General features: G+C 57.5%; 1 protein-coding gene across 1 annotated transcript in view; it reads right to left on the bottom strand.

Moving 5' to 3' along the window:
- Positions 1–16,528, bottom strand: part of LTBP2 (latent transforming growth factor beta binding protein 2) — a 101,712-nt gene that overhangs the window by 17,925 nt on the left and 67,259 nt on the right. Inside the window, exons 10-18 of the mRNA XM_046007726.1 lie at positions 15,083–15,205; positions 11,866–12,030; positions 11,439–11,648; positions 10,361–10,380; positions 9,194–9,233; positions 8,330–8,443; positions 6,031–6,159; positions 5,245–5,373; positions 787–906 (exon numbers count right to left, since the gene is read on the bottom strand). Coding sequence (XP_045863682.1) covers positions 787–906; positions 5,245–5,373; positions 6,031–6,159; positions 8,330–8,443; positions 9,194–9,233; positions 10,361–10,380; positions 11,439–11,648; positions 11,866–12,030; positions 15,083–15,205 — 1,050 coding nt within the window. The remainder of the gene's footprint in view (positions 1–786; positions 907–5,244; positions 5,374–6,030; positions 6,160–8,329; positions 8,444–9,193; positions 9,234–10,360; positions 10,381–11,438; positions 11,649–11,865; positions 12,031–15,082; positions 15,206–16,528) is intronic.

Raw genomic sequence — 16,528 nt, 5'->3', positions numbered from 1 at the left:
CACCTCCCTTCGCAAGGTATTCACCTCCAGGACCCTGTGAAACCAGGCCAAGCGCTGGCCAGGTAAAACCTGGAGGCTGGCAGGTGGCTAGTCCTAAACTTGGGTCAAGGGCAGGATTTCTTTACACAGAGAACCTTGCCTTACCCTGCTTCATTCCTGTCTCAGCCAGTCTTAGCATATAGCGCAGGCCTCCTGCAAGCCTTTGATACCCGAGCCTGGCAAGGAGCGGGCGGTGCTGCCAGGAGCGGTGGGATAGTAGCAGCTTCCAGCCAGCCTGGGAGGAGCCCACATGGCAATGTCACGGCCGCCTTTTGGCAGGGTCCAGAAAATGGCACAAAGTTCGGGGCTCTCACATTCATTCCTCACTCATTCACTCGTTCAGCCGGCATTTGCTGACATTTATCCAACACGGGACATTCCTCCGGTGTCTGCCCGTGAGTCATCTAAGGATGGGGTCCAAGCCCGAGGAGCTCACAGCCTAACCAGGTTTAGCAAGTGGGCCCGAGTCGCAGCCCCAAGCTCCTCCCAGAGAGAACAGCGTCTCCTCTGTCATACAGGAGAGCGGTGTGGCTCAGGCGAGGGCTGTTCCCGGGGTCTCATGTGTGTAATGTTGCTTGAGCTCCTCTGCTTTGGGGGGCAGACGGGATGCCATCACGGAGGGGATGGAAGGCCTCGTGAGGTCCGAGGCAGAGACAAGCTGGAAGGCGGGGTGGGGGCAGCCAGCACCTGGGGAAGGACTGAGAGGTGGTGGGGCGGCCGGCTGTGCTCCCTTATCTCATTTCTTACCTTGACAGTGTCCCTTCCTGACCATGATGTAGCCCTGGTCACACTGGCAGTGGTACGAGCCCTCCGTGTTGGTGCACTGTCCCCCGTGGCACACCCCGGGCTGCTCACACTCGTCTATGTCTGTGAACACACAGGAAAGTCGTGAGTTGGGCCAGCCCTGCAGGGAGTCCTGGGGCATCACTCTGGAACACAAGGATGCCATGCTGATGCCCTGGCGGGAAACGCGTCCCAGCTACAGCCATGACTGGGGATGACGGCGGGGAGTTGGGGGGCGAGGGGGGTGGGGGGTGCTCCCATGGCAGGTCTGAGACTGATCTGGCTCAGGCCTCTGCAAACCCCCGAGGGCTTTCTCCCCATGGGTGTTACTTTGGGGGGCCCTTGGGGACCCTCAAAGCTGTATCCTCACCCTGAGACAGGGGCTACTTTTGAGGTCCGATGGCATGATCTGAGGCCAATAAAATCCTCTTCCTGACCCCCGTTCATCCTCCAGAGGCCTGCTCCTGGGGTTCCTAGGGGCCTTCTGAAAGTTAGGGCTTTACAAGGCAGAGAGGAGCATCTCAGGCAGCTGCGGATCCCGTGAAGCGGTTTATGCCATCGTCCCACAGCATCCCTGTGCCCCACAGCAGCTCAAAAGCCCGACCCAGGTCATGGCACTCCCCTGCCTATGCCCTACTGGGTTTCCCTGCCGTTTCCACCTGGCTCGAAAGGCCTCTGCCACCTGGCCCCAGCCAGGTGATCCCCACCAGTCTGGCCACTGAGCCCTTGTTCAGATGACCCCACGTGGGGTATCTTTCTTTGCCTCGATAGTCAGCAGTCCTACCCCCATTTCAAGCACTGGTTCAACTCATCAGCTCCAGGTGGCTTTGGCCACTCCCCATTCCTTGCCCCCACATCGTGTCAGTGGAGGATTTACCTTAGCGCCCCCACCCCCCAGGCACTGGTTCAAAATCCCCTCTGGGTCCTTGTGCAGATTAAATGAGATAATCCAAGTGGGGGGCCTAGCAGAGTGGCACAAGGTAAGCACTGAAGAAACGTTAGCTATTACTACTCTGGCATTAAACCCACCCTATAAATCTGATCTCCTAGGCCTAGCATGTGAAATTTTTCATGATCTGGCCCCTGTCTGCTCCTCCCACTTTGGCCCCACCTCCCAGCCTCAGCCACACAGGACCTGCTTCTGAGCTTGGGCATGTGATACTCTCTTGCCCCGACTGGCTTCCTGTCCGTCCCCCCCCCCCACCACCCCCCACCCCCCCACCCCCCCCCCACCCCCGTCTCCAGCTCATGTCTTAGGAGAGGTTGACCTCTCCCCGCCAATCCCAGTGCCCCTTCCCAGGGTTCCCTTAGGACCCAGCCATTATAGTAATTGTTCATTTACTCGATTTTTTTCTCCCCAAGTGCTCAGAATGTCCCTCATTATCCTAATGTCCCCAGTACAGAACCCCCCAAAATGCTTGTTGAGTGGATAGGAAACTAACCCTGTGGTTATGGACGGTGTTTTTATCTGAGCAGAGCTTTGTAACACTACGGTGCCCAGCAGACTCCCCGGCAGAAGGTGTAACCCCTCTCCCCGAGGCCCGAGACTAGAGATTCTGCCCAAACAGCACCAGAACCTGCATCTTAATCAGTCTCTAGCCATTTCTGAAAGAACTAGTCCCCTCTCCGAGAAGCTGTGGTCCCAGTGGGAGACGAAAGGGAACTCAGAGCCAGCGCCACGTGTGGGCTGATGAAGAACCTGGACGGGGAATGAGGCTGAGAAAACTGACTTGCTTTCTGGAGAAATATGGGCAGGGGAACGGAAGAAAACAGAGTTTAGGGCCCATAGGAAGATGGACTCCAGATGGATTCAAACAGGCTGTAAAAGGTGAAACTCTAACTTCAGTGATAGAATGTGCAGAAGGAGGATGCCTGGGTGGCTCAGTGGGTTAAGCCTCTGCCTTTGGCTCAGGTCATGATTTCAGGGTCTTGGGATCAAGCCCCACATCGGGCTCTCTGCTCAGCAGGGGGCCTGCTTCCCTCTCTTTCTCTGCCTGCCTCTCTGCTTACTTGTGATCTCTGTCAAATAAATAAATAAAATCTAAAAAAAAAAAGTGTAGAAGGATAACTTTGTAGCTTACAGTTGGGGAAGGATTTCTTAACCCTAAGCCCCAAAAGTATTAGAAATAAGGCAAAAAGGTGAATTTCAACACACGAAAATTAAGGATTTCTCTTTTAAAAAGGACATGTGGGTAAGGTTAGTGGAAGGGGGCGAAATGAGAGACTTGCAACATCTACATCCTGGCAAGTATCTGTGATGTGTAAGGGACTCCCAGGGCCGCCACAAGAAAAACCAGCAACCGCTGGAAAACTGAGCAAAAAATAGGAAAGATCAGGAAACTCAACGCCTAATGTATTAAGAGATGCTCACACTTATTAGTAAAGTAAATGTTTTAAAAGTATCTAATATTCAAATAATTTATATTGGTCCATTACTTATATTAATTTTAATCCCATAAATGGTTATAATTTATATTAATTAATTATATGTTAATGAAATATCTCACACATAATTAAATAATGAGATACTGCTTTATAAGACTGGCAGAATTTAGCAAGTGGGTGTTATCCTGAGTAAGGTCCCAGCAAGTGGCAGCCGAGCCCCGCTGGGAGAGGCAAGGGCAGCTACCTGGGGCTCCCTCCCTAGCTGCTGGGCCCAGCAGAGACAACCTGGCCCGGTGACCCCACTCCCTGAAGCAGCCACTGCTTGTCCCCAGCCTGGTGTCCCAGGCTGGGCCTCTGACCTCCAACATCTGCCATGCAACAAAGCCTAGCGAAGCTCCCTTGCCCCCAGCCTCTCCCCTCACAACCCCCACTCCGAGCTGTGCTGCTGAGTCACATCCAGAAAGCCTGCTCGTGCTCTGGCCACCCTCTGCTTACAGACCTCTCCTGCTGCTCACTGCCTGCAGGACAGTGTTCAAACACTGCAGCCAGGCACCCCCAGCTTCACCGAGAGGCTCGGCCCCTGCCCTTTCCTCCTCATACCCCACGCTCCAGTCACACTGGATTTATCATTATTCCCACTCTGCTCTCTGGTGAAATGGTTCCCTTTCCCAGGAAGACTCTGCTTCCCCCTTTCCTTCCTGGCGCGTGGAAGGGAGCGTGTTGGAAGCCAAACACGCTTTGGGGCCAGAATGACTTGGATTCTGTTTCTAGCTCTGCCCCAGCTAGCTATGAGGTCCCGAGGATTTGGACTTCAGCACTCTGAGCCTTGGTTTACTGACCTATAAAATGGGGTAAGGCTGTCTACCGCCCAGGGGTGGGCTGATGAGCTTGATGCGAAGAAGGGCTTAAGGCAGTGCCTTCATTCCGAAGTGCCCATGAAATGCGGCCCAGGACCCTCCCGCCCCAGCCCCAACACGCCCTCAGCGAACCCGCCTGCACCTTCCATGGAGAACCAGCGGCTTCCTCACCTGGATCCCTACGCACCACGTGCTCACACCCAACTCACTGCAGGAGCCCAGAGCTCACATGGAGCCTGGCTTGCACATGCTTAGCACTTGGTGCCAGTGAAGGTAATATGTAATTCCCCCACTCTGATTAAGCTAGGTGGTTTTTGCCTCTACTCCCCTTTCCTCCATATCAGGGCATCTGCACGGCTTTGGTCTCTGCAGACCAGATCTTCAGGGGATTAGGACCTGGGGGCCGTGGTCATGAGAGGACGCCCAGCTTCCTGATCTCCAGGAGGAAGCTGTGAGGGAGTGCTGGGCTGCTCTGGTTGGAACCAGCCATGTGGGCCTCAAGGACAGCTGTGCCATCCTCCAGGGAAGGCTTCCAGCTGGGTTATGCACCATAAGGCACTGCTTGGAAAGCGCTGCCTCATAGCCTCTGTGAGCTCAGTCATAAAAACGTATGCGAGGCTGTGTATCTCGGAGCAAGTGCTGGATATTCAAGGGTTTGGGCTGGAAGCCACTTTGCCCAGGGCCCTGCGCAGGAGGCCACGCCTCCCCAGGGAAGCACGAAGACTTGCAGGCTCTCTGAGCTGCGGGGAACCCTCTTGCAAAGGCACTCCCGCTCCCCTGTCTGCCAGGAGTCCCAGCTCATGTCCTCACACTTAACCCTCCTGACCCAAAATGGAAGTAGCTCCTAGTCACTCTGAATTCGGGGACAAGGCTTTTAGTTTTCATCTCCAGCCCTGTTCCCTGACCCCCTTACACTCTCAGCTCCAACCACACCTCCTTGGGGCCTTGGTGAGTGTTGCTGTCTTTCAGGTTTGAACCTATCCTTCTGGTCTGGTCTCAGCGTAGGGGTCGGCTTCCACTCAGGTCCAGGTCAGAGCCCTGAGTCTCTGTTCTCACAGCCCCTGCGCTCCACACACTGCAGTGCAGTAGCCGGGTGCTGTGAATGCCCAGACCCTCTTCCACCTCAACACTCTGCATGGGGTCCTGGGCCCATCCCAGGGATGCAGGCAGGCTCGCTTACCTTGGCATTCCTGTGCGGTCCCCGAGGTGACCAGCGTGTAGCCAGGGTAGCAGAAGCAGGAGTAGGAACCCACTCGGTTGACACAGCGCCCTCTTCCCGCGCAGGGGTCCCTCAGACACTCATTGTCATCTGAGCAGAGGAAAATGGGGAGGGAGGTCAGGGGGACCTTTCTTTGGGCTCTCTCTCATCAACCTGCCCATGCTAGGAGCTGGACTGGGAATGGTGCTGTGGGTCAGGGAGGGGATGAAGGAGGAGAGGAGGCCAGGGAGATGAAAAATCTCTAAGGCTAGGGTCACAAAGTCTGCGCATAGGGCCCACTCAGGCACCAAGGGCCTGGGGCAGTGGCCCAGCACTTCCTTCCTGCCCCATGCCGCCCTCCCCCAGTGGCCTCCTGATCACTTCCTTTCCTTCAAGGCACAGTGGATGTTTCTCTCTTGTGTCAAATTCTTGAGGGGTGGGGATCGGTGGAGACATTTCCAACTAGGGTAGGCCTTGGTCTGCTGTGTAGGCAGCAAGATGGCTTGGGGGCGGGGTTGCTGATCTCAGAGGTGATGGCTCCAGGCACTGGTCAGGGAGCCCTGGGGGGGCTTCCCACTCTCCCAGAGTCCTGGAGACTCATCGGACAGTGCTCCCAGAGACTTGTTCCTCCAAGGTTAAGGTAGGTTTTCTCCGCAGGGCTAGTACTCTTCTTCAACTCATTGACCACACAGCACCGCTTGGACCTTCTGCTGGATGCTCGACTCTGTCCCCCGCCCCCGAGTGGGCCCAGAGTGCCCCAGGGCATACCCGTGCAGTAGGCCTGGCTGGGGTGCAGCTGGTAGCCGGGGCTGCAAACGCATCTGTACCCATCTGGGAGGTTCACGCAGGTGCCGGGCCCACAGATGTTGGTGGCTCCGGCGGCGCATCTGTCGATGCCTGTGGGAGGCAGAGCAAAGCAGAGGGTATGGTGGGGGTGAGGACAGACGAAGGCTGTGGCGTCGGTCGGGGAGACTGTGAGAGCAGGGCACAGGGGCCTCGGAGGACCCCCAGAAGCCTCGCTCCTTTCTTGGCTGGACCCTCCCATATCCATGTTAGCATGGCCTTGTGTAAAACCCCATGGCACCCCTCCCAGGACCCCGAGTCCCAGGACGGAGCTCACAGTAGTGTGTCCCTCTGACTGAGACCCAGTGGGCTCCCCTGGCCCATGTCCCAGGAGGGGGCCTCCCTTGCTGAGGCCCCCAGCCTGTCCTCTCCCTGAATAAGGGCATGGCTCTCACCCACAGTCCCCAGAGCTTCCCTTCCCCTTCCCCCAGACAGGTAGAGCTGGTAAGTAGGGTTTGAGGGACACCTGCCAGAGAGAGAAAGGAGAGGGTGCTGGGGCCAACTGAGCGGGGCCTTGAATGCCAAGTTGAGACAGGCCTCTGAGAAGGCGGGTCACGCAAGGTGGGGTACGATCGGAGCTATCTCAGAAAGACCATGCATCTTGCCATGCCATCTCGCTCAGAAAGGCAGCAAAAGGCCGATGGACTGGGCGGGGAGGCACAGGGGGCTCTTTGACACCCACTGAAATAACTCAAACAGGGGCTGCCCTGGGTGGTGGTTATGGGGTAAAAAGTGGGGAGACATGCTGAATTCAGGAAGTTTGTCGACTTGCCCGGACTCAGCACGGAGACTGCATAGAGGCTAGCTTTTTCGAACTGCGTCCTCCACACTAGAAAAGTGCCTGACGCTTAGCGTGTGCTGACTGGACACGTGATCGAATACGTGAGAGGTGCTGGCGGCCTTGTGTTTGTCCTGAGGTCTCTGACGTAAGCCCACCCGCCCAGGGCCCCCCACCCTGGTGGTACCTCCCTCAGGTACCTCCGGAGACCTAAGGGAGGGGACGAGGCCTGTGTTGGTCCACAGAAGGGCCTCACGGCCTTCACTCAATGGGCTTGTTTGCAAGGTTACCCTGTCCCTGGCCTGGCTCCAAGTTTGCATCGGCGCAGGGGCCTTGTGGGGACCCCCGGCCTGGTTCTAAATATCTTCCCAGAAGGGTGAGATTGGGGAAAAGCATGAGAGAAGGAGGATTAAGCTGTGGGTGGTGACTGTGAGGGAGGATTCTGTCCCCCCCACGAAGCTGAGAGCTGCTGCTGAGCCTCGCCTGGGCTTTTCCTCCTGCTCCTCAGCCCTGTTCCTGTCTCCAGACCCATTTTCCTTGTCAGAGAATCCCCAAGGGAGCTCCTGAACCCAGCACCTCTTGCCTGCCCAGCAGAGGGGGATGAGGACCATCCCTGGAGTTGTGCACTAAGCACGGGCGGGGGTGAGGTGGCAGGGGGGCTGGGAAAGGGCAGCAGGACACCCTGTTCAGCCCCAGGAGAGCCAGCCCCCTTCTCCACCCGGCACTCTCTAGACTGTTCCACTGGGCTGCATGGACTCTCTCTTTGCCAGAAGAAATCCAAAGCTACCCCTCTCCCCTGAGGTGAGCTGGGTCTGCGAAGTCAGCCAGCCCCCAGCGAGGGCACACGTGAGGGCACACGCACGTGAGCACACACGTGCACAGGGAGCCACTGCGGCATCACCAGCTTGGCTCCTCTCAAACCAAGTCCCCAAACAATGAGCCTTTGAGGAGGGCACATTCCAGAGCAAGGTGGATTTGCCAGGCATTGCCCCCACACTGCACGTCCTCACCATTGTGGCCGGCAGAGAGGGGAACGCGGGCACCAAACAGTTAAACAACCTTGACAACAGAACTGCTTTCCTTCCAGAAAGCTGGCCATCCCTGTGGGCAGGAGGCTGCCCGCTGCCAGGGCTCTTGGCGGACTCAAGGTCAACGGGCCCGGGGGAGCCAGGCTCCCGGAGGCTCCTTGCACTGCCCTTCCTCTGCGGGGCCCCAGAAGCTCCTAGAAAGCCCCAGAGGAAGAGGCGCCCCCAAGCCTTCCCTTCTCTTTCTCCTCCCCCGCTCGACTGCTATTCCTGACGGGACTCCTGGGTTCCCGAGGGCACCCCGTGAGATGAAGCCAGGGCCGCTGAACCTGAGCGGGAGTTCACTGGAGGCCGTGTCTCTGTGGGCGAGGCCCTGGACCTGGCTCTGCCCGGCCGCCCCCCACCAGGCAACTGCAGGTACCTGAGGGGCCCAGGGCCGCCAGCCCCTCGGCGGCGGTGGTCACGTGCTCTTCTTCCTGGTTGTCTGGAATCCCCTGGCCAGGAAGGGGTGGCGTTGGTCTTTCTACAGCATCTCCTGCAAGGGGGAGGGGAGTGAGGAGGGGAGAGCAGTTGGGCCACGGCCCTTCCGCCACCCGCCTTCCCATCCCCGGACAGCTTTCCCTCCAGAGACCTGGGCGGTGACCCTTCCCTCCTCCTGGCCTTCCGAGGGTAGAACCAGGTGTGGAGCCTAGGGCGGCTCAGCCCTGCGGCCTCCTGGGCTGCTGCAACTTAGCCCGGTTCCAGAAGCAGGCCGAGAATCGGAGAGCTCTAAGGGGTCCCCAAGCGCATCTAGTCTCAGCTTCCATTTCGTGGGTCATGAGACAGGTTTGTGACAGAAATGGCCACTGGTTCAGAGCCAACCAGCTTGGTGGACACAGAGCCCCTGGGCAGTGCCCTGTCCCCAACTCCAGTGACCCTCAGCAAGCTGGGGTCTGCAGAGCTCGAGCCGTTTCCCAGAGGAAGTCAGGCCATGGGGGAAGGGCTCTGGGGACCTGCTGGGCCCCTGCTCTAGCCTGCAATTCCGCTTTGGTCTCCTTTACATGAGTGGCACCATGAAAGGCAGAAAGGGTGCTGTGGCTGGGGAAATATTTGCAAAACAGCTCGGTGTCTTTCACTGACCTTGCTGTGCCTTGGGTGGATAGAGCGCCCTGAGAAAAGCACTCACATGTCACCCATCCACGACCTCATCAGATCTGAGCCCCGTGTATCAGCCCACGACACAAACTCTGGGGTGTGTCCTTCCCTCCCTTCTGTTTTCCGGGAGCCACTAGGGGCAGGGACTCACCTGGGACCCAGGCAGGTACTTGGGTAGTACTGGTTGTGACCTGTGCAGACACAGGAGAAGGTCACTGTTGGTTCCTTGGTCCCCCCACCGTGACATGCTTTCTCCCACCACACTCACCCCTGCCTCCAGGCTTCCCGGCCACCTCACTTGCTTACTTTCTCGTTCCTTCTAGCTCTCAATGAGTTCTTCCTCTGTGCTGGACAGGCTGCCAGCCCTTCATGCCCCTGGTCTCAACTAATCTGTTCAACTAGCCTAGGACAGTAGGTTGTAAGGATTAAGGGAGCCGATGTCTGCGCTGTGCCCCTCAGTTTCATATCAGCAATGCTTGATGCTCGTCCCAATGCCATGAGCCCAGATAAAGCAATAGAAGCTCGAGGTTCACTAGCTTCCCCAGGCTCACAGGACAAGGGTGGTGAGGCTGAGACTCTAGGCCATACCTGGTGTCCCTCACCACAGCCCGCAGCCAGTGGTGGTGACCAGGAGGAGAGAAGGGGCAGAGGATGGCAGAGGGTCAGGGGCACGCTGGGGGCTGTGAGGACACGGATGGAGGACTCTGGTCTGGGAGGACAACACATGATTCCCCAGGGAGAGAAGCAGATCCCTGGAGAAACCATTTTGGGGACAGTCAGGTCTGTGGGTAGGAGGGGCAGGGGACAGGGTAGGGATTGGCAGACGGGTGAGGGAAGAAGCAGGTTCACTCTTCCGGAATGTTTTTCTAGGAGGACATTCGGTTCTTTACAGGGGAATCCTGGGCACAGGAAAGGGCGTGGAGTGCTTTGAGGCCATTCACAGCTGTTTCCACGTCCCCGCAAGCCACCCCCACAGGAGATCTTGAGGTGTAAGCAAGTCACACTCCAAAAGTGCCGAATCCAGAATTAATCTGGAACCAGTTCTATCTAGACCGTATCTGCAGAGCTGGGATGAACGGGAAGTGTTCTTACCTCCTTTCCGAATGGGACCCCTGAGAGAACATTTGTACAAGAGCTGGTCTTACTTCCCTTAGGGTAAACCCAGGTCTTTGGATGGACCCGTCTACTCCAGCATCCCCGCACATAATCCATCTGTCTCCCTTTCCTCTTTCAGGAGACACTGCCCTGCAGCATCAGCGGGGACCCTCTCCCACTCCCTGCCATGCTTGTCCAGCCCCTGCTCGGAGGATACACTCACCTGGCCAGCCTGAGAGTCTCCTAGGAAGGAAAGGCGAGAGCATGAACTCAGGGAGGAGCCTGGCTGCCTTCTCCCCTCCACCCATGGCCAGGGTTGGTTCTCTGACGTCCTGAACTCTGCCCCCAGAGGTCAGCCGTGGAGAGAGTGCAGAATCTTTTTACCTGCTTCTGCCCTTCCCGCCCTGCCCGGACTGGCCACCAAAGATCCCCAAATGCCAGGTCTGGAGGGCCTACAAGGTGGCTTCCCTGGTGAGAGGAAATCTCCAGCTTTCCTCTAAGGCCTCAGGGATAAGTCCCACCCCTTCCCGGGCCAGTCCACCCATCAGTCCTAGATGTAACCCTCCTCTTTGCTCTGCCACCTCCTCCCTCTCAAGCCTCCCAGCAAAGCCTCCGCCCCCTGCCCTGAGCTATAGCCCCGGGAACCATTCTAGAAAGAGAGGAGCTGCTCCTGGCCTGGCCAGGCTCCAGCTCCCTTGAGGACTGGGGCTCTGTCCTGACTTCCCTGTCTGTTCCAGGTTCCCGGGGCAATTTTGGCCATCACAGAGCTCTCCTGGTCTTAGGATGTCCTTGGCCTCCTGCACTGTGGGCTACCGGAACCTGGGTGAGCTTTCAGTATGGTTTTTTGGGGGGCCCCGCCAGGACCTTGTCTTTCTGGCCCAAGCCTCCTGGGCCCCTGGTCATTGAGCTGGAGTTGATGCCCCGACTCTAAGGCCAGGGAGGGGATCTACAGCCTCAGGCTCCCCAGGATCTCCCCGCCAGCTCTCAGGCCTTGCAGCCAGCACTAGCCCAGAAGCAGCAGGGCTGGGCACAGAAAGGCCTGATCAGCTGGGGCTGGGGCTGCCGCCGACCTCTCCCGCTTCCACCGGCGACACTCGGGGTGCAGGCCTCTCGGATCCCACACGTGAGGGGAAGCGGGGGAGGCCTTCCCAGCACGCCAGGCGAGGAGGTTCCTGGGACCGGGTGCTACTGCTCTAAACCCCCTCTCCGAATGCTCCAGAACTGGGAGGCCAGGTGTCCTCGGGGATAAATACCCAGAGGCTCTTGCAGGGTTGCGGGGGAGCAGGGGAACACCCAGATACCCTTGTCAGGGACGGTCTTGGCCTCCAGCCAGGTGTCAGTGACAGCCCGAAGCTGCTGCCTCCCCGCGGGCGCGGTCCCGTAGCTCTTCCGTGGGTGCTCCCTGGAGGGCCTGGCCAGTTCCTCCTCCTCTGCCTTCCTCATGGCCAGGCGGACATGTGAGCTCGAGTAGGTGTAGCCCTGGCCAGCGGGGCAGATCTCCCCGAAGGCCTCTGCAAAGTCAAGGGTCAAAGGGCAAGCTGAGAGGCACAGTTCCCGAGGGAACCCAGGGCCCTCCCTTTCCTCGGTTCAGGGGGACGAGCAATTGCGGCAGTGAGGGAGGAGGGACCCAGGTTGGGGTGAGGAATTGAGCAAGAAGGAGGGAAGACTAAGGGTCTGGCTTGGAGGAAGCCCCTTGGGGGCCAGAGCTGTGCTGGGACGGAGGCTTACCTGTGCCGGGCACGGGGCATCTCTCACACTGGCTGCCCCAAGCTTTGCCCACCCGGCTGCAGCAGCAGATCTGCTTGGTGATGCTCTGGGCCAAAGGCAGGGCGCAGGTGCCAGGCCCCACCGACCGGTAGCACAGCCCCTGCTGCATGGAGATGGCCTTGTCGGCTGCAACAGACACAGCACGGGGGGTGGGCAGGGGGCCGGCCTCGGGGAAGCGCGGGGAGGAGAGGGGCAGTGGGTGGGAGTGGCTGCTGGCAGTGCACACCCTGCTGGCCTGGCCCGAGTCTCAGTCTGCAGCTCTGGGCCTTGGAAATGCTCAAAAGCATGTGGGGAGGAATGGCCACAGGTGGAAGGCTTCGGGATCTCCTTGTGTTACCTACTAGAGGGGCCCCTTGACTCCCACCCTCCCGTGGAAAGCCCGAGGGCAGGAAATGGGAACTTGCGGGGCTTGTCTCCAGGTGCTGGGTTTGCAAGTGTTTACAAAAGCCTGCCCTTGGCCTGGCAGCTGTACTGTGCGCTCTAGGGCCACAGTCTCCCTGGGAAGATGAGACAAGGTGACAGCCGGAGGCCTGATGGGGAGCTTTGAGGACAGGGACCTTATTTTGGCCATCTCTGTAACGCAGCACCCTGGGCAGTGTCTGGGGCTTGGGGACGCTTTAGTAATGCTCGCTGGACCCATGTGCAAGAATCAAAATGCTGTGGGCCACTGAGAGTGTGAGCTATGCTGGGTTCAGATGGTAACAATACTACCAACATTGTCCCCCTTCTTGTCCTTTGAAAGTGAATAGTGAAGACTGTCCTCTTGTATATTATCTCAGCGGAGGATGAAGAGCTCACATCACATGGAAACAGACCAAATTCCTTGTCCGGCCGGACGAGGGGGTGAGGGATGTGTGGAGAGGACAACACTCAAAGCTAAGCAGTCGATGACCCTGGGAAGTCCAGGTCAGGGCCCAGGACTTAGCAGGCCAAGTTCAAATCCCTGCTCCAAGATTAGCCACATGACCTCCCTGGGATTTACCGTCTTCATGCATCAAATAAGGATGATGATCATGCCGTGTGGAGGAGACACCCGTGTTTCTCCCTGCTCGGCATCCATGCCCCTGAGTTCTGGTGAAAGCACCCTGGTTTTCCTATGGGATCTACCTTGTCTACCATTCTGTCCATGTGGAGTGGAGGCTGACCCTACTTCCTAGCTGAAAGAGTCCATACCCCTGGTCATAGTGAGTGGGTCAGGGATGGGCACTTGACCAAGTGGACCCAATGCTATTAATCAGCTTTGGGACTTTCCCTGGATTATTACAAAAGAGATACTTTTTATTTCTCTATTTTTAAATTGGAGTTTGCAGGACTGGGAGATGTAGGCCTACTGTCTGGTGGCCACCTTTGATGGAATTATGAAATCAGCACAAAGAAAACAGAGCAAGGGCATCCCAAAGACACTGTGCGCGCCTAGATCCAAACAAACCTGAGGCATACCTACCCCTCGACTTCCTAGTTGTGTGGACCAAGGAATTATTTTTGCTTACAGTGGTTTGAGTTGGGCTTCTGTCATGTGCAGCCCAAAGGCTCCTGACTAATATACTTTAAAAAAAAGTTTGTTTGTTTGTTTGTTTAAGTCATTGCTACACCCAAAGTGGGGCTCAAACTCATGACCCTGAGATCAAGAGTCATATGCTCCACCAACGGAGCCGGCCAGGTCCCCCCTGACTAATACACTTTCTTCACCAGGATGGAGGTGAAATGCCTTGTCAAAGGTCATAATCAATTACTGGTCAGTCCATGAGCCTAGGTCTCCAGGTATCATCTCTGCTCTCAGCAGCCACTTCCCTTGGGACACTGTAGGAAATGGCTCGGTCCCCTTGAGCCCCAGGGTGGAGGTGACCTGGCTGCCCAGGGAGGCTGCCTCAGCCCAGAGTGGGGGCCCTTGTAGACCAGCTCTGGTCAGCTGTCAGCTGGTAGGGAAGAGGGCAGAGCTCAGAAATGAAACGGAGTGGGTAATAGCAGGGAGGGAGACAAAAATAAAGAACACCAGAGGGCCGCCTCTGTCTCCTGTATTAAGCATCTCTTTCTGGTGCTAATAAGTCAGTTCAGGAGTTAAAAATGTCTGTCTGAGAAAGCAATATAAAGTGGGGGTGGGATGAGGAGACAGAAGGGCTGTATGCCCCTGAAGGTGTCGGTCACATGTCCCTGTCTCCATGAAGTCTCCCTGAGCGCCCTCGGACATGCTCTCCCCACTCTGGCCTCTTACTGTCTCTTCTCCCTGGACACATGGACTGGGTCCCGTCTCATCCTTCCCATCACACGGGACGCTCCTTCTGGGTGGTGCTGGAGTCTTGCTCGTCCCATGGCCTCCTCAGACCCAGTACCTGGTGGTTTGTGGACCGAGGGCCTGGCCAGCGTCCGGGAGCTCTGCAGAGCTGGGGGGCAGCCTGACCTGGGCTGCCCCATCACAGATGCCAGTCAGGACTGGTTTTATTCAGTTCTGGTCCAGCCTCCCTGCCCAAGGAGAGCCCTGTCTGGGCTGTGGCGTCAGCTCTGCTCTCTGGGGGCGCTGCCAGCCAGGGCCTCTTCCAGCAGGAAACCACAGAGGCCGCTGGAAACAGCTTCCTGGGGGTACACACACGCACACACACAGGCACACAGTGTGCACACACACAGACATGGTGCTGATATGACCAGAGACACGTGTGTATTCATGGATGCGAACACATTCTGAGCCACGAGGGACCCTGGGTGTGTGGGAAGGCCTGGGGCTAGGGGTCAGCGCCGGACAGGCCACAGACAGGCCCTTTCAGGAAGGCCTGTCCGCAGTTCCGTGATCAGGCTGCCAAACCCAGGCCCGGAAGAGGCAGCCACGGCTTGGCCAGACATCGCAGCCAACGCAACACACATCTCCCCGAGGTGATGAGGCAGCAGATGGGACAGAACGGATTAGAGAAAAAACAGAAGTAGAAAATCCCAAACTGCAAAGCCCCCAAAGACAGGCCAAAAACTCAAACAGAAGTGCTGGCTGTCTCCGCTCCAGCAGTGGGGCTCGGTTTTTGTACACTGGGTACACCGTACACCGTACACTTTTGTACACTGGGTTGAAATACAGACCCTGGTCTAGGGACGAGGCCTGGGGGAAATGACTGCTCTGGGCCTGGCCGGTGGACCCCAAAGATCCCATCTCGCCTCCCAGTGTCCCCCACCTCCGGTCCCCGCCGACACTTACATACGCAGCGGCTCCTGGATGGGTCCAGCATGAGGCCAGGCCCGCAGGTGCACAGGTAGCTGCCCCTGGTGTTCACGCACTCCGAGTCCTTGCACACACCCAGGCTCAGGCACTCGTTGATATCTGCGGGGAGGTGGGGGGGTGTTGGAGGAGGTGAGGGAGAGCCTGCTCTACCCAGGCCTCAGGGAGGGAAGGGCCCAGGGTGGGGATCTTCCCAAAGGGACAACAATAAGAGAGCTGTCATCTATTAAGTGTGATCCCTCTCTCCGTGCCTCAGTTTCCTCATTCATAAAAGGGGGACCTTATTTGTAACTACCAAATGGTCTTGTTAGGAGAATAAGACAAGATGAAAATTGCAAATCACTTAATTCCGCTCACTGGTAATAATGATCATAATGTCAAGAGCTAATGTTTCTTGAGTGCCTATCACCGGCCAGGCACCACACCATGTGGCGGACACGTGGTACCTCATTGGGTTCTTACCGACAATTTTATCAAGTTGGTCCCTGTGGCTTCATTTTATAGATGAGGAAACAAGGTCCAGGAGTAACTTGCCCCAAGTCAGTCAGGGGCAAGTCACTGGGGGCGTGCGGGGTTGCAAACGGGGGGAGCAGATAAGGAGACAGTTTGGGTTGGAGTGGGGAGAGCCGTCTGCTCCGTCCTTCTTCCTCAGACTTCCTTGAGGGCCTGTGCAGCATCTCCACAGGACCCCACATCTCGGGACCATGTCCACTATGAGCCGCGGGCTTGAGGGAACCCAGCAAGGACGGGAGGCAGGAGGATGGAGGCAAGGGCAGAGGGCCAGAGGGTCTGGAGGGCATGTTTCCAGGAGGCCGAGAGGCCTTGGGCAGGCCACACACAGCCTCCGAGACCAATGGATGCTTGTGCTGTTCTTCAAACAAGGGAGTGACATTGGTGTCCTTTGTGATCTCAAAACATTTCCTTTTTCCTGCCAACGGGAAATCCCAACCCTCACATTCTAAGCTCCAAAAAGTCTTGGTAATGGTGCCTTTGTTGATGACGATGAGTGGGGAAGATTTGTGAGGGGCCCCCCACCGCCAGGGCTGGGACACTAGACACAGCGACCCTGTCACCAGAGTCACCTGCTCACCCATGGGCTTCAGGGAAAGTGGCCCTGAGCACGGGAATGAAGGGGCTAGGAGATGGCCCAACTGTTCTCTGGCAGGACACCCTGTTGGGAGGGAGGTGCCTGGGGAAATGCCACCGAGCTCCGGGCAGGGGAACGGGCCCATTTGCCTCCCGACTGTGGCCAGAGCGCTGATCTAAATCTGACTTGGCCTCCTGGAGGGGCTCCTAAGCCCTCGCACGGTAGCCAGTGCCCTTCCCCACATTTTCTCAAAGCCTGTGGGGTCGCAGGGGGCTCTGATGAGGCCCTGGAATGCCTGTGTTGTCTCCTGTGGCCACACAGGCTGTCCATCTGCCAGC

The sequence above is a fragment of the Meles meles genome, chromosome 6 (genome assembly GCF_922984935.1).
Source record: "Meles meles chromosome 6, mMelMel3.1 paternal haplotype, whole genome shotgun sequence".
In the NCBI taxonomy this organism is placed as follows: Eukaryota; Metazoa; Chordata; class Mammalia; order Carnivora; family Mustelidae; genus Meles; species Meles meles.
The sequence above is the reverse complement of the archived record's forward strand: the minus strand, read 5'-3'. Positions and strand labels throughout refer to the sequence as shown.